The sequence below is a fragment of the Tachysurus fulvidraco genome, chromosome 15 (genome assembly GCF_022655615.1).
Source record: "Tachysurus fulvidraco isolate hzauxx_2018 chromosome 15, HZAU_PFXX_2.0, whole genome shotgun sequence".
NCBI classification, from domain to species: domain Eukaryota; kingdom Metazoa; phylum Chordata; class Actinopteri; order Siluriformes; family Bagridae; genus Tachysurus; species Tachysurus fulvidraco.
In genome coordinates this window covers 11,329,519-11,353,188 of record NC_062532.1, presented here as the reverse complement: position 1 = coordinate 11,353,188, position 23,670 = coordinate 11,329,519, and the positions used below count along the sequence as shown (strand labels likewise).

At 38.9% G+C, this 23,670-nt stretch overlaps 3 protein-coding genes across 6 annotated transcripts in view; 2 read left to right on the top strand and 1 right to left on the bottom strand.

The window, feature by feature from the left end:
- Window positions 1-205: 205 nt before the first annotated feature.
- si:ch73-364h19.1 lies at window positions 206-8,634 on the top strand. The gene is made up of 5 exons (XM_027141341.2): window positions 206-867; window positions 1,744-1,853; window positions 5,335-5,436; window positions 5,536-5,712; window positions 7,414-8,634. Exons 1-5 carry the CDS (start codon window positions 774-776, stop codon window positions 7,690-7,692), a joined length of 762 nt encoding a protein of 253 aa, XP_026997142.1. The 5' UTR covers window positions 206-773; the 3' UTR covers window positions 7,693-8,634.
- Window positions 8,635-11,981: 3,347 nt separating this feature from the next.
- si:ch211-120g10.1 (E3 ubiquitin-protein ligase TRIM69) lies at window positions 11,982-19,683 on the top strand. 2 transcript variants are annotated; one of them, XM_047800628.1, is made up of 10 exons: window positions 11,982-12,138; window positions 15,093-15,179; window positions 15,824-15,922; window positions 16,059-16,160; window positions 17,002-17,136; window positions 17,323-17,460; window positions 17,566-17,617; window positions 18,145-18,171; window positions 18,677-18,703; window positions 18,788-19,683. In XM_047800628.1, the coding sequence occupies exons 2-10, from the start codon at window positions 15,120-15,122 to the stop codon at window positions 19,333-19,335; spliced, it is 1,188 nt and encodes a 395-aa protein (XP_047656584.1). In that variant the 5' UTR covers window positions 11,982-12,138; window positions 15,093-15,119; the 3' UTR covers window positions 19,336-19,683. The 2 variants fall into 2 exon arrangements, with proteins under 2 accessions (XP_047656584.1, XP_047656585.1); XM_047800629.1 differs by lacking the exon at window positions 18,677-18,703.
- A 1,118-nt stretch (window positions 19,684-20,801) lies between these two features.
- Window positions 20,802-23,670, bottom strand: part of recql5 (RecQ helicase-like 5) — a 29,176-nt gene continuing 26,307 nt past the window's right edge. For all 3 annotated transcript variants that reach the window (XR_007137888.1, XM_047800627.1, XM_027141513.2), the window contains exons 17-19: window positions 22,873-23,097; window positions 22,332-22,404; window positions 20,802-21,385 (exon numbers count right to left, since the gene is read on the bottom strand). Coding sequence is in view for 2 of the 3 variants with exons in the window: in XM_047800627.1 (XP_047656583.1) it covers window positions 21,246-21,385; window positions 22,332-22,404; window positions 22,873-23,097 (438 nt within the window). In the remaining variant the exon portion in view is untranslated. The remainder of the gene's footprint in view (window positions 21,386-22,331; window positions 22,405-22,872; window positions 23,098-23,670) is intronic.

The following is a 23,670-nucleotide window of genomic DNA, read 5'->3' as shown; positions in this document are numbered from 1 at the left end:
GTTCATGCCCCAGACACAGAACACCTTGCAGAAGTGTTGAATTTGACAGCTTTTATTTAAAGGATAAAGCTCTAAATGAAGCCAACCTAAAGCCAGGACGAGCACAAACACAAACTACATGACTAAGTAGCCTAAAAGTATTATACCGAGTTTCTATCAGTAATTCCAACTAGAAAACAAGTGCACACGCACTGAGCAGTCTACTTTTCTGCTGTGTGTTTTGTTCTCACGAGCTTTGGGTTCCTGACGCACGAGGACGCGCGTCAGTTGTAAATCATCTTGTAAATCACTTTACGCTTAGGAAAACTTCCTCACAGCCCCGATCGTGAAAAAAAGAGCTTGTGGTTAGGTCGAAGGTGAACACACCACACTACACCACACACACTTTTCTTCCCAGGCTGTAGTAGACTGACGCCGCGCTTTATTTGGTTGCCAACAGGCGGCCCACTTTAAAAGCGCGAGGTTCCCCCTGATCTCCAGGACAACCGGTAAACGCAGGCGGAATTTCTCGCCTTCACCAGTGGCACCAGCGCGCACACAGGATCACTGGTTCTGCTCACGATCTGTCCCTGGAGAGCACTTTTCATCCTCCCTAAAAGCTTCACATAGACTTTTCCTGCTTCCGTTTACACGACGTCACAGTTGTAGTCGTGACATGACGCGCAGAGGACCAGCTTCTGGATGAATATAGATGGAGCAGCAGAGGGTGAAGTCTATCTAACATTTCAGATTTTCTGATTGATCCGCTTTAAAGGAGCTCACACTGATCAGAGATGTTTACCTCAGCTCCTCTAAACGACTCTTCTGTTTACACCACTACTTCCCAGGCTATTTCCCAGGATCAGCTCTCAAAGGTTATGATTGCATGTAAGTGAAAGTTGGGTTGAGTCTTATAATCTTCATTGTTTGTCAGTATAAGTCTGATTAGGACTGTAGGAACTGTTTAGCTATATTTATTTATTGCTTGAAAATAGAAAAATGACTATTCTTATGTCACTGGTCTGGTACCTATAGAACCCTCTTTGGTTCTCAAAGCAGGGTCTCAGGAGACCCAGGAATCCTTGAAGTATAGACAAAGGGTTAATGACGATCATTGTTGTTGTTACAACAGTAACACTGTTATCATATCTCACCATTATTAAGATACAGTATTATACAGTATTTATTAAAGTGTATTTACATTACTGTATTTGACCGGTTGAATGAAATGTCATCAAGAACCCAATATCTAAACGTACAAATAATGTCATCTTGGACCTAATGAGAACAATGACTTGATGTTATTACATTTACATTTGTTCTTATAAATTATTTAGAAAAAATATAAAGATTAAATGACACGCTCTGAAATAAAGGCACCAGATGGTACCATGCTTTGCATTAGGAGTGGTGCCAACAACGGTATCTTTTGTTGCTTTAATATGTCGCCCTGACTTTCACCTGGAAAGTGGGAAAATCGTGTAGTTTTAAAAGAACATTGGAACTTAAAGACAACTGACATACCTTCAGTGTAAAAGGGAATTAAAGTAAGGGCTCCTAAACATTCTCAGGAAAGAGATACACACTGAAGGAATGAAAGATGTACCCTTGAAAAGTACAGTTATACACCTTCATTTCTGAGAACATAAAATCTTTTCAGCTTTCAGCAGCTCGGTAAAGTGTCTGATGAATGGCAGTTAACATGACCATCAACAGCACGTTTAACACTCTGATTAATGAGCCTCCTTTCTTTTCTCTTCTCAGTATCTTGTCTGGCGGTTTTTGTCGTGATTGTTCTGCTGGGGTCTCTCATCTATCGAAAGGACCCTTCCTGCTGTAAATCCCAGGCTTATCGTGACTCACATGCTGACTTGGTAAGACTCACAACATCCTACTTTCACTCCTGAAACCACAGTAAAGAAAAAAGCCAGATCAGCCCCATTGTGTGCATTTTGCAGAAGAATATATTATACTGATTTCTCAGTAGCTCCATTTGCTGATCTGTTGGACGATATTTCTTTTGTAGGTCAACTTGGAGATATCTTGCTGTTCTGGAGATATCTCCGATGTAACCTAGAGCTATTAGGAAATCATCCAAATGGGGGAGATCTGTATCAGGAATGTTAGATATATTCCTCCAAATATCCAAATACTGCCAAAGAATGCTATTATTATTATTATTATTATTATTATTATTATTATTATTATTACTACTACTACTACTACTACTATTGTTATTGCCTCTGACAATATACATCATGTACAGATTAATGCTTTACAGTTTATTCTTTCTGTTTTGATCAAAAGTGTTAGCAGAGAGGACCTTTTTTCTGAATTTATTTGCACTTCTATTTGCAATTCAAATCAAGACTCATTGTTCAGCTGCTTTAGACTTAAGCCATCCTGGCTTAATAAAGCTATAATCCACAAGAGCACATGTGCTACACTGACTTTATTTTTATGGTTCTGCAGCATAACTGTTTTATTGGTTTCAAACCTGCCACATTTAATACAGAATTCGGTTTACTCTGATCTTACTCCTGCTTCCAATGCGGCTTAGCCACTCAGATTCCAGACCCGAATATAAACGAATGCTGTTTTAGGTCTTGTAGCAATAGATTTTCTACACTCGTATCTGTAGGTCAGTTCTGGATATTTTTTATAGGCTTACACGATACCGATTGTTATAAATAAGGCGCTTGAGCTTAACGATTGTGACCTACTTGAAATTGAAAAACACATGAATTTTTTTTTCTATTCAGTACTCTTGTCTACTTCAGGTGTGTTGAGAGTGAAGTAAAAAAAACTAGCATTGCAGGAGCTGTGGAATTGGTGTGGCAATGTTTATTTCAATAGTGTGCCATCCCGTGCCACAACATCTCCGGTGTAAGAGAAAGTGATATGTGTCATGAGATATTACTACAAATAGAAGTTTCACTAAACAGGACAGAAAGGCTTGATTGTTCCCAAAGGCCTATTGACATGCAGTGTACTGTATCTTGGCAAACTTATCTTGGATAACGTGTACAGTAATCAGATCCGTGAGCTTGTGGAGGAGGGAGTCTCCTCGTACACTGCTGGTGGGAGCCGAGCTCTGCTCTCTGATATATCAGCTGACCTCTCGCCATGTTTGGCTTCACACATGCTGTAGCAGAGGTTTTTTTGACCTCACAGCGCTGCGGGTAGAGTCGCACTGCTGTGGTTTAATTTAGCATGTCAAAAATGACCAGTTATTATTGTGTAGGAAAGCATTTAATCAATCTTTCTTTCTTTCTTTCTTTCTTTCTTATTTCTTCAGTACGTTCCTTATTTCTTTGTCACTATATTACATAGAAATTCGTAATATATAGACCTTTCTTTCTTTCTTTCTTTCTTTCTTTCTTTCTTTCTTTCTTTCTTTCTTTCTTTCTTTCTTTCTTTCCTTTCTTCATGAAACATCAATTTGTGCAGTCCTTCCTGATTAACGCATGTATGGAATCCTCTTTGTTGGAGGAGGAATATACCTGCATGTGCAGTACAGAAATGTGAGAGGGTAACAGATTCTTTCTGGATGCATTGGATTCTATTGTACTGTACTCAAACCTTCAGTGGATAAAAATCTCAGGTATTTTTTATTTTGTTTACAGAAGGAATTGAGAGGAAACGGATCACAGATCTCTTTCGAATAATGGCCTTTACCTGGGCTGATGTCAGACAGGAAGTGTGCCCCCTTCTTGCATCCCACAGTTTATCAATAACATATTTAGCACTTCCTCTTCCTGTGTTCCTTAGTGTTAATATTATGCAGCTCCAGGAGGGACTTATCTTAGCAGAACAGAGACAGACTTTCCTCAATCTTACTTGAACCCAAAGGAAACACATGGCCGCTTCCTGCTATGTTTGTCTCTGCAATGAACAGACAGATGCAAATGTGGCATGTCAGGAAGTCACAGAGATTACCTTTGTAAATACATTGTCACTACATTATTACTTGGAAGTGATTACATTATTATAAACTACATTGAGCCGCTCATATAACAGTTTATAAGGCTCTAACGACAAGCTGAAAGTTTGTAGCATTTCAGAATTTCTGAAGCGAACCAGTTAATTATAGGCAAATCTATCCAATGTAAGATTTTTTTTTTACATTCTGAAACCTTACTTATCTAGTTTTTTTTCATGAATAGTAGCAAGACTATTCCTCCTGTGGGTGAGGGGTAGAATTGTGAAGACAAAAGCTTGATTTTAGTTTGTACTCTGAAAAAGCCACAGCACTGAGGAGATTGTCCCCCCGACTTCGGTCTTGATTTTACACGCCTATGCTTTTTCACACTGCCTGAATCAGGGCGCCAAACAAAAGGATGTCTCTCTTTTTTTTTAAAAGCACCCCTGACCCTGCTTTTACCAAATGCATCTCTCTTAGTTCTGGTTGGGGGAGCGGTGGGAAAGGTCAAAGCACGTCATAGCAAATGACGTCACTGTTGAAGGCAGCGTTGTGATGCAGCTCATTACACATTTTAATGGACTGTAAAGCAACCATGACCACCTTGGGAGCTACAGAGCTCAGGTTATAGGAGATATAGGACTCTATCCACTTACAGACTACTTTATGTGATCCAATCCTGAAGGCATTTGTATGCTACATGAGGTAAGAAACGACTTGAGTGACGTATGAGGCTATGAAACAGAGCATGCTCGTTAAGCAGTACCTGCTGGAGAAACAAGCAAGGAACAGTGCAAAGCCTTTAAAAGGCTAGTCTTTAAGGCTGGTTACTAAGGCCCTGGATGACATAGTGTGACGCTGCATTGTTTCTGGAAACAAAGGCTCCTATTTAGACGTGGGGTAATCACCTAATGTCCGGCTGAGACTGAAGAATCCCCCAGGATCATAGGGTGGTGGCTAGCCCTAATCACATTTGGCATGGGGGCGGGTGGCTGCGAGGAAGTCGCTTGGTGGTCCAGTCATTGGCGCTATAATTTACGGCTGACCAGAGGTCCCTAATGGGGTCTTTTGTAGAAGTTCGAATAGGAGAGGACAAAGTGACACAGATGAAGAAGATGACATGAATTTATAGCCATGTTCTGTCTTTCGTACACGTACTATATAAATACATAGGATGAATATCAGAACATGTGTTTCTGATTTTATAAAAAATTATTTGGTTGTGAGTCAAAATAGTGGTCTTAGACGGCATCATGTGACACACTCACTGAGGAAGAAAGAAGTCTATGAAACAATGGTCTATAATCTACCAACATAACAGCATATGTTTATACAAAACTAGCTATGGATATGGTAGTGACAATAGCACAATGTAAACAAAACGTACTGCCTGATGTTGTGCTTATGATTACATGTAAATGTGTTCTTTGCAGGAGGCTTCCTCTCAACACTACAGTAGCAGGCAGACTTTGGTGAGCTCACCTTGCACTGATTTACCCCAACACTTTGACAGCCTCGATAACTTCAACCCGGAGGTAAACCATCTTAAAGAGTGACACGTTCACATGAGTTTGTGTTATAAAATTTTCTATTTGCTTTCATTATTTTACAACAGAAATCTTTCCATGTATCAGCCAGGGCAGCTGTTCTATGTGGGCTTGACCAGCACATACTGTCTTCCACCTATGGACCAGTCCCTTCCTCATCTGCCCTCCTATGAGAGCGTCCGTAAAAAAGACAGACAGCGACAGATACACATGATGATTGCAGACCGCTTTGGTCTGAATGGACCTGCGACAGCAGCGACAGAGGTGAGACCCTTTGTTTACCGTAATAACAATTCGCCTCTGAGGTGGATTATACTAACCGAATCATTATAGATTGTGCCCTCATGCTGACCCATAGTTATCGCTCCTGTCTGTTCTGTAATAACTAAATAATAATGGATAATGGATTTTGTTGTGGGAATTATCTTCAATTTTTGACTGGGCTGTTATGACGCAGATGCAAACAGCTGCTCACCTGCTCTGTTGCCATGGCGTTTATTTCATTTCAGTAGCCTTTGATGTCAGGTATATGGAGCGCTCTATGACATGGGAGTTACACATGAGTGCGTGAACTAATGGAGGGGGAAAAAGGCCTGTCAAACACAATGAAGGCTGAAAAGTAAACAGCAGAATAGAATGTGGTTTATTGTCCTTTCCTATACTCCTCTCTGTGACCCTGTCAATAGGTAGACCATTCCGCCCCCTCATTTCATCACTTACGGAATGTTTCCTTCATTCATTCTGCCTAATTGTCTGCTCCAAAACCAGGGGCTACTTCTAGACTTGAAGAAAACAAGGCGAGTCCTACATTTAAAGGCAAAATGTACTATGACTCCAGAGAGAAAAGGGAGAATGTATCAGCTGAGCAGTGACCTAAAATCACCATGCAAATGTACTATGTAAATACTGCAGGAAGTGTTCTTATTTTTTACTGGAAGTTCACTAAAATAACAACAAAACCTATGGACACTGACTATATACATACACATATACAATCATATACAAATTTATGAATGTCTTTCACAGTTACAGCTGATCATGTAATTGAAAGGAAAAGATGAAGAAATTTGGTTAATCATTAGTAACATGGTGTCACTATTATTACATTGTTATGGTCGAGCTGTATAGCAATCTTACTGCATATATGTAAGAACATAATTACACACACTCACTTAACTCAGTTTGTTTACTTTCTGTGTTTTACGTCAAGTCCATAATCAGAGAAAACTTTGCCAAGAGCTATAAATGCAAACGACTTCCAAAATAATAGACAAACTCCAATGAAATGTCAGTGTCCATTTTGTTAAACGACAATGTAGCATCACGTGTAGTTTCTTTCCCAAAGCCTTAGCTGTTATCACCCTCACAATCCCCCCAGCTATTGTGGTAGCTCATGGGATGTGGTAGCAGTGGTTAAGGTGTTCGACTACTGATCGCAAGGTCATTGGTTCGAATCCCAGGTCTACTGCAGGGCCCCTGATCAAGGCCCTTAACCCTCAATTGCTCAGGTGTATAAACTGAAATAAAAATGTAAGTCACTCTGGATAAGAGTGTCTGCTAAATGCTGTAAGTGTAATTCCCCTGTTTTTTTATAAACCACTTTCCTCTAAGCTTACTCTTTACTGCTGATTGCACTGCAGTCTTTTTGTCACGTTATACAATGTGCACTGTTTCTAATGGTTTTATACTATGAGCAAAATGTACATCTCTATATACATTTTTAATAATCAAGGCACTACACTTATGTTCAATCTTATATATACAGTATTCACAGTGTACAGTTTATTTGTTCTTATTTTTCAATTTATTGATCTAAATTCCTCTCAGTGAACTTGGTGTACTCTTTGCTGTGTGTCTGAGAGTTACCACAATAAAATTTGGTCGTATTCAATACAATGACAATAAAGTACCTTAACTATATATTGTATTTTACTAATGAACTCTTGCCATCTCTGTGTCCCACAGAATCCACCCACGTATGAGGAAAGCGTTCGGCAATCTCTTCAGTCACTTCAGAACTCAGACCCTAACCCTATCCCTATCCCTATCCCTATGCCTATTCCTATCCACATCCCTAACCCTAACCTTAACCTTAACACCAACCATAATGCTATACCACCAACAATGAGACCACAAGTTGTTCTCGCTCAGCCTGTGAATGCCTTGCCTCAATATGAGGGACTAACTCACAGTACTACCTCAGCGGAGAGTAATAATGTCCCTCATTCTGGGGATTCAGTTTAATGAAGGAGACTTATACTGCTCTAACCTCTTCATTGATGCTGATGGACAATAGAAAAACTATAGATGTTAATCTCAGAAACAAATTCCAAGTGAAATATAGCAATATTTGTTTAAGCCGGTGCAACTCAGAGGCCAAAAAGGTGAAAAAGAAGAAGAAGAAGAAGAAGAAGAAGAAGAAGAAGAATAAGAAGAAGAGGAAGAAGATTGTACCTTTACACAAACACTGTAACATAAACACAGAGCCACGAGGAAAATTCTACCAGTATTCAGAAAAAACATTCAGCCGGAGCTTTGTTTATCAGTGACTCCTGACATGATGTCATGAAAAAAAGAGGATTTGACTGCAGCTTCTTGCAAAGTTAAGAAAAATGAAACAGAAGGACAAAATGCAAAGGACAACCATGCATCAGCCTTAATAAATGTGACTAAGCTTTCTCAGGTAACTTTTAGATAGTGATTTGTTAGGGAGAGTGATCAATGATTGATATTGTTTCTTTTTCATTGTTTCTTTGTATATTGTCCATATATTATTATTATTGTTTTTTTGTTTTTTTTTTACAACCCCTGATGATGTTAGTAGTACGAGTTGCACGTGCACTAATGGTATGGTGTACTCTTAAATAAAACCTACATATTTTCAGGGTAAATTTCCAAAACTGGTTAAATACAACAAGATGTGCTGATCTATTATTTTTTCTCGCTGGGTTTTACACAGCATGATTGAAATCATGTACAATTATTATATCCGAGAATGTTTTCTTTTTGAGAACACGTCAAACACGTTATAGGGTTTGCATAGCTTTGGAACAGGAGTAGAAACATCTCCACCTGCATTGCAGTTAAAGAGTAAGCTTGTCTGGGGAAAATGTCATTAAATGTAAATCTGTTTAGGAATTTCTATAAAATTGCTAAATCAATCAATAAATCAATCAGCAGACTCAATTAGTGTGAAGACCTTGTTGAACCAGTATCTGTGAGTTATTCCTAGGTGACACTATCCAACTTTTTTCTTCTCTGTCTGAGACAACAACCCCCGAACACACTGATTTTGTTTGGCTCTCTTTGCATTTAACAAATTCTTCCTTATTTGCAATTCAATTCATGTGAATTTCCTTGGCAGCCAGTGGGTGGAGTGGTACAGCAGACAGCAGAGAATCATCTTTAACCATGTAAAGGCTTCTTAATTAATGACAAAGGCTTAATAATGACATTTAAGACCTGTGTGTAGAAGTAATACATGTTACGAAGAATGAAAAATATTTCCGCTTCTTTTGTACTGGTTACTTCTATTATTCTCCCTGCTGTGTGGAGCTCTATAAATCCCTGTGTGGCATTTGTTGAGGCTTTGGAAACTGCTGAGTCAATGTTAAATAAGTAAAATTGCGGCTCCTGGTGGGAGTGTGCAGAAACGCCGTCTCTTGCCCTAGTCCATATATATTTGATTGAGCTTTTGAGAACTTTCTAGATCTACAAATGCTGTTAAAGCTTCTATTGTTCTGTAGTATCCTTAAGAGAGACAAACAGCAATGGTGCTGTCAGCAACTCCCATTTAAAGAAAGCACAGCTGCTGTTGGCCCTCGGGGAGAAAGTCACTGCGGTGACAACAGCGTGTCGCTATGGTCCAAATAAAGATGCTGGGAATGTAACAGCTGGGTAATCACTTAAACAATTGTCCTCAGTGTGACTTGACACTTCAGGTCATGGATCATCTAAGTCATGGCCAATTAAAATGAGGACCCATGTGGAGAGAGAGTCTCCTCATCACTGACATTCCACTATCCCATTAGTGTCCAGCTTAAGAGCTGTTAAAACACCTTTTAAATAAAACAGCTGTAGGATAATTTGACAAATTTCTTTAGCAAAGAGCTGGTAAAAGTTGTAAAAACTTCTAATTAAAGCCATCGTTATACATTTTTACTTTTTTTTTTGACACTTTATCTGTTTATCACACAACAGATTATATAGTAATTATAAAAAAAAAAAGCCACCAGTTTTTAAACAAAAACTCTAATGAAGTAATGAAAAAACACAATTACAATTTGTTTGGTGGCAATGAACACATCTTTGAACGTGTGACTGAAATATTAGTGACAGTTTAAAAACAGTTATATTCTATTTAATTTGGTATAATGCAGTTAATGCCAGGCACACCCAATAGGTTATTTATGCAAATACGTAGCAGAGCAATATATAAAAGTTCAAATCTATATTCAGAATGTTCTTGGAACACTTTGGACCTGTTAATATTATCACTTGAACCCCACACCTTATTTCCATATTGCCGCTGACCATGTGCATCACTTAATTGCCACAATTTTGCATCGTTTAATGTCTTATTTCAGCATGATAATGGACCATGTCACATGGTAGGTTGATTGGCATCTCTGGAAATTTGTCCGTAGTGTTTGAGTGTGTGAGTGAGTGTGTGTGCCCTGTGATGGGTTGGCACTCCATCCAGGGTGTATCCTGCCTTGATGCCCGATGATGCCTGAGATGACCCGCTTTTGTACCCCTTATCCGACGCCCGATGACCCGAGAGTTCGGATAAGCAGTACAAAATGAATGAATGAAGGATACTTATTTCAATCCTCCAATGTCCAAACCAAATCTACAAGCATGAATCCATGTCATGAAGATCTGAGGCATGTCTGAGAGCAAAGGGAGGCTTTACCCATTATTAGAATAGTGTAATTATTATAAAGTGCTGCTGTAAATTCTGCTTATAAGACATTTATGAAGGAAATAAAACACAATGGTGCATGTTATTATAGGAAAATAATTGACATCACAGTGGTGTTTATGAAGCAGAGGTTAATTCCCACCTTGGAGTAGATTATATTTCAATAATAACATCATATTACATTAAAGTGTAACTTGTAACTGAAAAATTACTTGTAATCTTTGAGCCATTATTTAGTTTATACTGTACATTTAATGTTCTGGAAGTTTCATGAGACGAGTTAGTTCTTGTTACCACTTATCAGGTATTCTCTCACCTACAAACATATAAAAACAACTCCTTTCATGACAGAAATCTTAGAGAGTTTTGTACAACAGTTCAGTGTTCTGTCTTCACTATAACCAGTAGAGGTCTTTATTTGTTATGCGACACATTTTTAAATCTGTTTACTACAGACATCCCAAGTGTCCCGGAGTCTCCTGTATATTGATAGCGGCTCCCTGATGCCCGCAAATTAGTTACAATCTCCCGGAATCTAGAGCGAGCGAGCAAGAGCGCGCATGCGCGACAGAGAGTGCGCTCCAAACCTTGTAGCGCGCACGGCAGAGAAGGAGGGGGAGCGAGAGACCTTGCGTGTTTGTGCGTGTGTGCCTCATTAAGCGCATGTAAGACATTGAGCATCCTGATTGGCCTGTTTCGGTAAGTTAACCAATCAATTGTCAGTGTGGGCGGGCTTTTATATCTTCTCCCGAACCGAATTAATCAGTGTATCTACAAACAGGAGTGCCTTCATGGCCCATGGCAGAGGGAGAGAGCCCCAAAAAACACAGACACATATAAGACACATTTTACACCAGACTGCACGAAAGTGTCCTCCAGTCTTACAAGCGTTAAACTTAATGACAATTTTGCACTCTGTAAAGTTAGACTTCAGCATTGCCCATGGCGGGGTAAATGATTGTAAAACACGTGTTGACGTGACTTCAACACGTTTCATTTCATCTTCAGCTTATATGAATAGTAAAAGTGATCTACATATTTTAATATAATTAACAAATAATTGGGTAACAATTTACAATAAGGTTCATTAGTTAACATTAGTTTACTAAGTAAGTTAGCATGAACTAATAATGAACTGCACTCATAAAGCATTTATTTATCTTTGTTAATGTTAATGTCAACATTTACTAATACATTATTCAAATCTTGTTAACAGTTAATGCACTGTGAACTAACATGAACATAAACACATAAACAGCTGTATTTTTATTAACTAACTTGTCCTGCTTTAATAATTTATTTCTTTAGGGTGGTGGGGGTGTTGTTTTTGCAGGTTGGGATGTCTGGTGACATATGATTTAAAAAAAAACAAAAAACAAAAAAACACCTGTTCTGCTGTATTTTATTACCTTAAGTGAAAAATTAACCAAAAAAATAAAAAATTGCTTGTTCACGTGTTTATGGCGTAAACCTTCACTTTGTCGTCATCATTGCATCCGGAAGTTCCTGAATCATTCACTTAATCCCAAATGACTCGTTACACCCTACATCAGTGCACTACACCACGTAACTCTCGTGCACTATAAAGTGCACTATGCTGTGATTCGGAAGTGATGTCGGATTCAGCCGTTTTGATCTAACGGAGGTTTGTGAATGTAAACAAGGTCAGTTGATTCGGCGCAGCGTGCTGGCGGTCAGGCGCAGCTTCTCTTCTACCGTCTCCTCCTTACTCAGCACACTGTATTAAAAGCTCAACATCTTCACAGGTACGTGTTTTAGTCCAAATACAAGGCAAAAAAATATGTGCAGAAAATGACTTTAGAGTTTTAGGTAGTTTATTTTTTTTTTCATTTTTATTAATACATAAGGCACTGGATTGTGTTTATAGTACAGATATTACGGTATTTACGCGGATGAAATGTGCAGGGAAAAAACCCATTTCAGATATAGGTAAAAAGTGTTGCAATGTCAGTTCAAGGTTATCATCAATATACATGTAGTTATTCAGTGGCGCAGTGTCTGCGTCCTTCCCGTGTGTTCTGGCTGGAAAAGTCTCCTTTAACTGTGTTCAATTGTAACTGTGGGACATTTTAAAGCATCAACAATAACCTGAAAACAAAATACTCTGCACTTTAATCTGCAGTCGGATCTCTTTTATCTTAAAGAGCAATTTTCCTTCTAATGCATGATGTACTGATTTATAGTAATGCATTTATATAAAGCAAGGGCTTTCTGATGCATATGACTTAGTAAGAGATGAACCCTTCTCTTAATTATCCTCCTTAATTATACAGCACATTATTATTATTATTATTATTATTATTATTATTATTATTATTATTATTATTATGCCTCTTTGGCTCACAGCATCACTTTAGATAACAGTTATTGTGAAATATTTGATCCATCCAAGGTCTGGTGTCCTATTTGTGTGAATCACTGCGATCCGCCGCATCTCTAAAGAGGACATCGTGGTTATTGAATGAATGAATGAGAGATTCTTTACTTTCTAATGGCAGGAGAGAGTAGAAATATGAGAATACCATTCAGCTGATGATATATTTAGTAACAATTCACATTAGCTTTTGGTTCACATTCTTTTACTACTCCAGTAATAATAATCCAGAACAATGTGCCATTTTATATGAATATAACGTGACATTTGAACAATATTTCACAGGCTGATTTTGACCTGAACAGAATATAAGGGATCGTCTTTCACAGATAAGGCCTTGAGGCTTTGAGAGATTCTGCTGAGTTAATTTTCTGCAGAGTGCCATGCTGGCTCAGCTGGTGTGATGACAGCATGGTCTGCAGTCCCATCTCTGCATTATGCCTTTCCACATCTTTAGATTTGTTAATAACGACGTAACAAAGTCCTTAAAGTCGTGCAGAGTTCCGCACAGATTTACACAAAGCGATCATTTACATAGCGTGTGATAGCGAATGAATAATTGCAGGGGTTCATATTTGTGTCTAAGAGGAAACATTACATTTCATTATCAAAACTAAAGGTAACTAGATATAGATTAAATTAAAAGTAAATGAAAATGGTGCATTGTCATTCATGTTACGCAAGTGCTACTGTCCTGAGACTGTGTGCGCGTATGCTTTGCTGTAGAGCTGTGTACAGGACCCAAGGGAAACCCTGCTACACTACAGACAGTTTTAGATTTGTATTGTTTGCAGAATTTTTTGTGAACTTAATTGGTTTTCTTTTCCAAAATCTAAACAAATTAACCACATAATGCAAAGCAAACTGTGCAAAAATATGAATGAATTGTGAATGTAAACATGTCACACAGCACCACATGAGTATCCACTATGGTTTCATGTTGAGAAAAGGGTTCTTTTTCTTTTTTTTCATTTCCTTTTTGTCTCTCGCACGCTTTGTATTGAACTGTTATTCACACGGTCATGAAAGCGACTTTTGTGTTGCATGCTGCAGGATTCCAGTATCAGTGTGCACACCTTTAATGTCGTGTGTTTTTGTCATTTTATTCATTTCTATCAAGTTGCCCTTGTCAAATGTACGAAATATAGGGTTAATATCTCAGATTGCTTTTTTCCCCATTTAGCCACACCCACTCAAATGTACTATTATAATATGCAAAACTTACATTTTTAACCGATCGTAGGATTTTGGGCTGGTCTCCTCAACTACTAGTGAGAGTGTGAAACATTGATATAGCGAAACAATATATCTGCCACCCATCAATCAGTTCTAAGGAGGCGGAGCTAAGGCAGATGAAGCTGGTATGTAGGCTGCATCTAACCACTAGTATCCAGTGCAATTCGCCAATTAACCTGGTGGCTTCAACCTGCATTTTAAACAACAGTATAGTTCATGTTGAGGTTCTGTATCTTGGTAAGAATTGGATGAGGAGTACTTGGACCCCACAGATTGCAGCTATATATATATACTGTACATATATACATATTATTTTTACTCTAATTATTATTATTATTTTTTTTTCAGTAAAACATTTTTTTGTTTGTTTTGACTGACTCATAGTTCTGACTCTAAATTTGAAAACTCTAAACCTTTGTAGTCACTATATGTATTTGCCTTTTACATTTATCCAATGCTTTTGCCTGTTCACCCCCTGAATTTCACACTATTGTACGGTACATGACTTTAGGGAGGCCTGGAAATTTGGTTATATATGCAATTTAATATTGAGTGCCATTAATATTGGTTAAATCTCTCAAAACAGGACTATTCTTATTTATAAATAAGGTTAAAAGACTTACCTTTTCATCCTGATTCTTTACCTTTGGCCAAACATTATTACAATGCGAATTGTTTCGAGCCACCATCAAGATATTGAGCAAACTAGCATAATATATGACACAAATGTTTCACTAATTATCGAAGCTTCATCATGATTTGTGCTTAATGAATGAGCCAAATCTTTAAAATGTCCGTGAGCTAAATGATTGAAGGTCATCACAACCTTTTAATCACCTGTTGTCTATTGTCCTCTTCTGACTGGAACACTGTTAAGTCAATATAAAATCAAATAATGCAGAGAAATGGCCTTGTAAATTAGTACATTTAATCTAAAATAACCCTAAATTTCAGTCTTATAGGATTGAAATCATTTTGCCTTGTAATATATAAACTAACCACAGCATCACCTTGTAGTAATAAATACTTTTTAATCTGTATTGCTAACATATGCCAAGGATGATAACTGTTGGGTTTAATTGCTTTTAGGGGGATTTTCAGTGCAGACCTGCCAAGATGATGCACTGTCTCCAGTTCCTCATTGAGCCGGCCAAGAACTTCACAGTCAAGCTTAAGGTGAAGCTAAAGGGTTTTGGTATTTTCCTGTAACTCTGCCTCATAAGACTGTCATACCTGCATAAATGTTTTATTTCATGCACATCATGTCTCATAAAAAGAAAATCTCTCACTGCAAAGTCTACTGTAGGATGATAAAAGGGCTGGTCATGATATTAGACATTTAGCAAAAATTAGCATTAGACATAAGCAGCCCTGGCTTTAAGAGAGGTTTATGACATGGTTATACAAGCTTATGATGAAAGGGTCAAGAAAAATTCGACCTGCACTATGAATTATGTGATGTTCAATATAGTGAGTAAAATGATTGTTTGCATTTCTTGATCGAACCAAGGGCATGGTGGCTTCGGATAAGTTCGGATAAGCGTTAGAAAATGAATGAATGAATGATCGAACAATGGTTATTCTGGCTAGTTATGGTTACCCGGTTCACAAGCTGTGAATCAAGCAAGCAATAATAGGGAAGGCTGAGGGTAAAAGTATGAGCTGCATTACAACTAGGCTCTGAACCGTCGTCCTTGTTTTTCCCCCTCTGCCTGTCTTCTCTGATTAAATCATTCCCCAGTGCTTAGCAAGATCAGATTGTTTAGTCTTTTCATACTGACTCTGGATCTTTCTCACTAGCCTGTATTCTGTATGTACAGGAGTCTCATAAGAAGGCAAAAGATGAGAAGAGGGAGCCTCTGGATGAGTGCCAAGAATTTATTGTGAACCTGGCCAAGGACCTGAGCAGAGTCTGCCAGGTAGAATAATGTCAAAACAAATTCATTATCTACACCCTGGTCCAAGGTTATAATGCATATTGAGAATAAGAATGATCCCTCAGAGGAAACTGTGTACTGTTCTTAATGCTTCTTTCCTGTCTTGGTACGGATGCAGGTGTCTGAGGTGCTGGAGCACATCACCAGCTGCGAGGATGTTTGGCCTACATTGTCCTGTAGGGCTTTTATTCTGGAGTGGGCATCTCTGTTGGAGAGCAAGGTAGAGGATTACAAACCACATGCATATTATGTTTTAGTGGACTTATGTTTTTCTCCTTCTCTGTGTATGTATGTATGTATGTATGCATGCATGCATGCATGCATGCATTATGTACACTCTCTATAGCCAAACGTCTGTGGACACCTCAACATTTTAGCTTTGGATGCTAGTTGAACATCCCATTCCAGATTTATTCCCCGTAAGCGCCATTCTTCTGTGAAGGCTTTCCATTCCATTTTAGTGGAGATTAAAGTTAATTCAGTACCAGAACTAGAGCATTTGTGAGTGTTGGGCAAGCAAGCTTATGGTGCAGTCCCCTAAAGAAGACACTTCCACATCAACCTCGTCTGTTTATGAAGCGTGCTTTGTGCACAGGGGCATTGTCATGCTGGAGAAGGTTTGGGCATCTTGGTTCCAATGAAGAGAAATTCTTGTTAGACAGTCATGTGCTCCCATATAGGGGTTGTCTAACCTCTGGGTTCATGCCTCTGGCTTGCTCATGACAGATAAACTGAATCAATTCTATCCTAAAAGCTGCTTGTTATTATTATTATTATTATTATTATTATTATTATTATTATTAATGTGATGATCAGGTTTTCACATACTTTTGGCCATATAGTGACTTTAAGTGCAGGTTTAAACAATGATTTTGAAACGTTTGGCAATAAGTCTTATAATTTTTACTACAGTGTGTATGAATATGGGAACAAAATATTGACTGTATTTAATATACACGAATAATTGACTGGTTTGTATTAAGGGCTTGAAACCTAAGTCATATAATCAATCAGTTCTTGCCAATACAGAGATATGAACTATTAGAAATGTGCTCTGGCAGAAAAGGCCGTTGCAGACTGATGGCTGGCCAGAGAAGAGTGACTGGAAGGAACTGGCTTTGAGCAGCGAGCAGGATGTAGAGAATGCTAAAAGGCTCATCATGACCTGGATCAAGGATCTGAGGGCCCAGCCAGAGGTAAAACCAAATAAACAGCAGGGCTAAATTAAATACAAGCAAAACTTCCCATTGTATTACTGTGTTACTATCCAGCCAAGCTTTGAAAATCCTAACTCTTTTTGAAACACAAATTTTGAAGCCATTCTTGTGGTGTAGTAGCTGCAGGTCAGTAGACATGCTTCTTCTCTCTGTTGCTCTCTGCAGCAGAGCGTGTGTCCCGGTGAGCAGGTGGTGATGGTGCTGGAGGATCTAGAGAAGCAGTGGCGGCGAGGCCGTGTTCCAACTCTGCAGACTGCCGTGGAGCTGATCTTCTGGACACTACTCACAAAAGAGCTGAACAAGGTGAGGGACATGCGGCCAAAGACTCCGCTAAACGTAGAGTTCTCGAGAGCTCAAGAAGATTAAAGCCGTCTGAACGTCTGGTGATTTGAGGTGTGTACATTACAGGAGAATATTCCAAAGCAGTGGCTCATCTGGAAGCAGAAGAGTCAGAAAATTGGTAAGTCTTTTTAGGTAATTTTATCCATGCTACATTTTCCTCTTTGGTGCACTGAGCTTTGATGCAGAGCAGTAATGCAGCAGAGATGTGATTTGTTCTGCATATTTTCGTCTGTCGCAATCAGGCAAGTGCTTCCGTAGTCTGATGGCTTTAAACTGATAGACTCACGAGGAGCTTCTTCCCCTCCGGCCATTAGACTCCTCAATATAGCCTCTCTGTGTCTCTGCACTCCATGGACAACACACACAGTGCAGTTTGTACTGTTACTGTTACTAAACCAAACACAATGCACATTTCTAATTTACATCACATTCTAAACAAACATTCTATTTATTTATTTCTTATATTTCTAGTTTATTTATGTGCACAGTCTACGTAGGAGGCTTTTAATTCACTGCAACGTTATCTACAGTATATAATTTACATGTGACAAATCTGTGGCCTCAGAAAGATTTGTTTACTCAGTACATATTTACAGGTTATGTATATTGTCACTTGTTCTGAAATAATTTTCTTTTGATTTTCAGGTGCTATTCCTTACATTCCTCAGTCTGGTAAGTCTTTTGATTGCTAATAATTTTTCACCATTCTTTTTCACACACAGAGCGACAAATCGACTGAAGATCATTCGTTTTCACCAAGAGCTGCTGTCTTTAGTGACCTGGCATAGTGCAGAATACATTATCTTTATGTAACTAGGAGACACCAGTGGGAGTGAAGACCTTAGAGCGGAAGTGATTCACACGCTGCTGCTCCTTCGTCTCCTGTTATATGATGCACATATACAGTACACGGTTGTATTTTATATACAAACGCCAAATCTCCTTCCAGAATCTACAGGCAATAAATCTGATACTTAATGCTAGTTGCACCACCCACTGATAACCTTTGATACTATGGCAACCAGTAGTTAAATCACATTTTTGTACATTGTACAGCTACCGGTAACTTAAAGCGTTAAAATCTCTCTCTGCATGCATGAACGTAGCTTTACAGGTATGGTTGATTTAGCTATGTGATGATGTAGAAATGTTTTTTTTTTCCCCCCACACGTATCAGTATGGGATTGGATTTGCAATGCTGCAGGTTAGTCATCAGCATTCATAATATATGTACAGATTTGTATGAGAAATTTGAATGACTTATACAAGTGCGTCACTTCTACCACAGTGGAGGTGACCATGGACCAGGACACAGCGAACCCAGATCTTCTGATTTCAGCTGACAAGAAGCGAATGCGCTGTGGCTTCGAGCGTCAAGATGTTCCCAATTACCACCAGCGCTTCGATGGCTGGTGGTGCACCGTGGGCACTGAGGGTTTCGGGATGGGGCGGCGGTACTGGGAAGTCGACGTGGGAGACATGGACTGGAGGCTGGGTGTAGCTAAAGAGTCCGCTCTGCGCAAGGGATTCAAGTCACTCAACACCAACACGGGTTACCTGACCTTGCGGCTGGAGCGAGGCATCGAGCTGAAGGCCCTCACTGTGCCCTTCACTGCACTCCCTGAGTCCCTTATCCCACGCAAGGTTGGAGTCTACCTAGATTACGAGCACGGGCAGCTGTCCTTCTATGACACTGAGCGCCGCTCGCACATCTACACGTACAACGAGCGATTTGACGAGAAGCTCTTTCCGCTCTTTGGCACGGTAGAGATTGTCAGTGACCTGGTAATCAGGTCCCCTGGGGACAGGGGTAACTGCCTGTGCCTGTGGGGCTGAGGGTCCTCGATCCAAACCTGAGCTAGAGTTTTCAAAATAATATCATCCTTCCATCATCCCCCTCCCCCTGACCGTATTCAGTGGATGGGAAACATGTGGTCACTAGTGAATGACCGAAGTCCTTAGCTCTATTACACTCTATATAGCTTTGACCAGTCAGTAAACAATCTGTTGCTGCTGCTTCTGTATTACTTGCTGTAGTACTACCTGCACCTTATTAGAAAGCAATCTGCGCACTTTCATGTATTTATGAAATTATTATATATCTGTGATTTGTGAAATAGTATTCCAGCCATAAAAATGCACTTTCTGTGAATAAGGAGTCTGAATAAACTTACTTATGCTCAAGCCACCTGCTGTTGTAATGATTAAACTCACACTCGCACATATCCTCGGTGCAGCTCAATGGGCCAGGGTTCGACCTTGAGTTAAGAGTTCTTTATGCTTAAGGTACACACCAAACCTGGACAGTTGAAAAATATAAAAAAAACTTTCCAGTTTCAATCTTTCTGTGCCAACTGTAGCTTCAGAAAACTTTGTCTTACAGAAGTGGAATTTGGATTTCTGCTGTTGCAACTCCTCCACCTCAAGGTTCTGAGATGCTTTTATGCTCAGCATGGATGTAAAGAGTGGTTACTGTTAGCAAAAAAAAAAAAAATCAGTCTGAATATTCTCCCCGACTTCTATCATCCACTCAGAATCACAAATATCACTCGCTGGATGTTTGTTTCCACACAATTCTGTACCAACTCTAGTTGTGTGTAAAAATCCCAGAATGGCACTAACAAAAGCCACTGAGATTGTGTTTCGTTCACAACTTGAGCGCTTAAAGGTGGGGTTCACGATGTTTGAAACCCCATGTTGACATTTGAAATCACCAAAACAAACACGCCCCTAACACAAATGGGTGTTACCCCTGTTTTGATGGCTCCACCCCACACATACATACGTAACCCAGGCAACTATTATGGCAGAACCTGCTGGGGCAGCTGGCCGAAGGGATATTTTTATCAATAAATGAACCCAATGAGTAATACTATGGTAATACAAATGTGTTTTTGTAGTACTGTGTGTTGTACCCTCGAAAGGTTTACGTCCGTTTCACTCGGAAGACTCTGTTCAACACCTAGAACCCGAGGCAGAGGTAACGGAAGGTATCCGCCATGGCAAGGTTTCAATCGCTTTCTGCTAATGTCAGACATGCGCACTGAACACTCTCTCTGACGGCATATTGAGAAGATACGCCCCTTTCTGCTCATTGGCTACACGTTTGTTTTGTTTGTTGGCCCGTCTCAGTATTCTGAAGCATTTTCCCAACATCGTGTACCCCACCTTTAACCTGCATCATTTAATGCTTTGTGCTGCTTCCACATAACTAGCTGATTGAATAACTCCATATGAATGTCACCTACATGCTAAATAAAGTGCATGGTGAATGTAAATATCACAAGTCATAACAGTCATACTAAAAAGTTCACTGTAGCTCACTGGAACTACATATTTATTTACTCTTTTACATGGAAGTCAATCAGGAATCATGTCTCTTCCCTTCATAATGAGTGACCACAGGAAACAAACACCACCCATTTTATTTAAAGCAAAGAAAATGAACTAAATTATGAGTTCTGTAAAACAAGACTGTTGTTTCATCTTTGTAAAATGTCTGAACGTTGTTCAGAAATTCCTCTGTACTTAGCAGCGTCTAAAGTAGCAGCTAGGAGCTAAAGCTACATCACAGTAATCACCTGCCATTAAAGTGCACTAGTAGGAGCAAATGAGGGTCAGATGCTGAAATATGTTGCCTTCATATAAGCAGCAGCCTCTGCTATGTCCCTGAGAGAGAGGTAGCCTGAGGTGGGGTTTGGGGGTGGGGGTGGTGGGGTATTGGGAGTAGCACAAAGCAGGAAGCTCTATCTGTCCTCCTGTGCCGCAGTTCTGCTTGCTGCATCGGGATTGGCGAAGTCTTGCAGGTGTTTCCAGTCGGTCTCGTTTTCACAGCGCTGGACGCTGCCGAAGAGCCGCTTGATTAAGCTCTTCGCCTCCGTTTTCACTGAGGAAACAAACATCGCTCGCAAGTTCATCACCAGACACAAAAACTGACCTCAGCCTCAATATCTACATATATTCTTCAAGCTACATAAGAGCCTTAATATTGCTTTAGTTCAGCTTTGGGATGTTTCATTAATGCCAGACAACATTGACAATTTAAAAGAAAGGAATAATTGATGGCAAAAAAAAGTAAAAAAAAAACAAAAACAATAAAAGAAAACAAATAAGTAAATAAATAAATGTAGGTATAAAAAGTATATATTTATATTTTAAATAAAATAATCTTTTTTTAAATATGCACTTTCAATTTTATTTCAACAATATTTTTTCCAAACATTAAAAATGTTCCTAAATGGTTTAAAACGTGTGTGTGTGTGTGTGTGTGTGTGTGTGTGTATGACTTTTGCTAGAATAACTTGGTTAAGATTCGCCTGTAGAGAAAACCAGCACCTATGCCTTTTTCTGTAACGTCTACTAGGGCTGGAGGACTCGAACCACTTTCAGGAGGATGTCCTCCTTTCTATTCTCATTCTCACTTTACAATTCAAACTATGGCATTTTTCTTATAAAACTGTATAAATGCAAACACTGATGGATAGATGGATGAATGGATCTTTTACAAAGACACCATTCACCATCAATGGCCAGGCCAGAACCTCTGGGCAGATGTTTTTTGATACTCAGAAATTCAAGATGCCAATCAATCTTCACCCCTGACACACTAACTACAAAAACAGGGCTGTGTGTTACAGGCATTTGATCCTAACACAACCTTTTTTCCTTCTCAATATTCGCAATTCGCAATAAATTACAATTTAATTTCAAAGATTCTCTGAAATGATGTAAATATATTGTTTAAATAAAATCTTACATTTCTTTAACTGAAAATATGGATAATGACATTTTTCTCCTTCTCTTCTTAATGTGCAGTTTTCTGTGCATCTCACCTTTGACTCGATCCTTAGCTTTTCCTTCTACAAGCAGATGAGAGAGGAAGCGTGCAAATGACTTGAACAGGTCCTACAGACAAAAAGAATAATCCTGAGCCTTTTATTTGATGCAAATCAATCTCCCAGAAAAGTATTCTAACTTAACAGTTCTTAGACTCTCTCCTTTATTTTGTGGCCTCTATGTTCACTGTACATATGTGTACACACACACACACACACACACACACACACACACACACACACACACACACACACACATATATATATATATATAACATGCTGTACATATGTTTACATCTATAACTATATATATATATATATATAACATGCTGTACATATGTTTACATCTATAACTATATATATATAACATGCTGTACATATGTTTACATGCTGTACATTTGCTACATATTTATCTGCACTTGTCTATTTACACAATTGCTATTCTTTGTACTTCTGGTAGATGCCACACTGCATTTCGTTGCTATGAAAGTTCTCTTTCTGTCTGTCTGTCTGTCTAGAAATGTATAAAGAGACTCACCTTTGTAGCAAATTTCCCCTTTTTGTAGAAAGGATCCAAGATTCTCACAACAATATCAGCTGCTTCTTTCAGAGTCACAGGCTGGTGTGACACGTGATTGGCATCACTGTCTGCCTCCATCTTTCTCTCTTGCACCACAGGGTCAAAGGTCACCCTGCGTTTGCTGTCGGGTGGACGGTTGTGTTTAGTGGGGGGTTGAGAACGTGACTCTGCATCCTCACAGAGCTTTAAGACAAGACAATTACACACCATGTCAGACACAGAGACAGACATTTTTTTTTATTATATATAAAATCATGCATAAAAAGTTTTACAACACTTAAATAATTAACTACCATTTTGTTCAGGTTTATTCCAAATTTCCAGAACAAACAGAGAGGGAAATCACATTTGTATTCAAAACAGTGAATACATAAGACCTATATAAGCCCTTTATTACAACTGGCATAAAGCTGCATTAAGTATCTTACAACAAATATCAGCAGTCTTAATGGGGTCAAGCTGACATGAGACCCGAATCTAATGACATGGATAAGGAGCAACTTGATGACTGCATTATGTTCAGCAAATTGAGTTAATTATGACTACAAAATATTTATGAAATCCGAAAACAATGCGTGACATGAACTAAGGGATCATTTTCATGCTTGAAACACTGGGACACCAAAAACTCTGAGTAAACAACCGTATGTCAACAAAACATTTGCAGCATTTGGAAGACTTTTATCCAGGAAAACTTATGCTTTATTTTATTTTATACAACTTAGCAATTGCCCTATTAAGGGCCTTGCTCAAGGG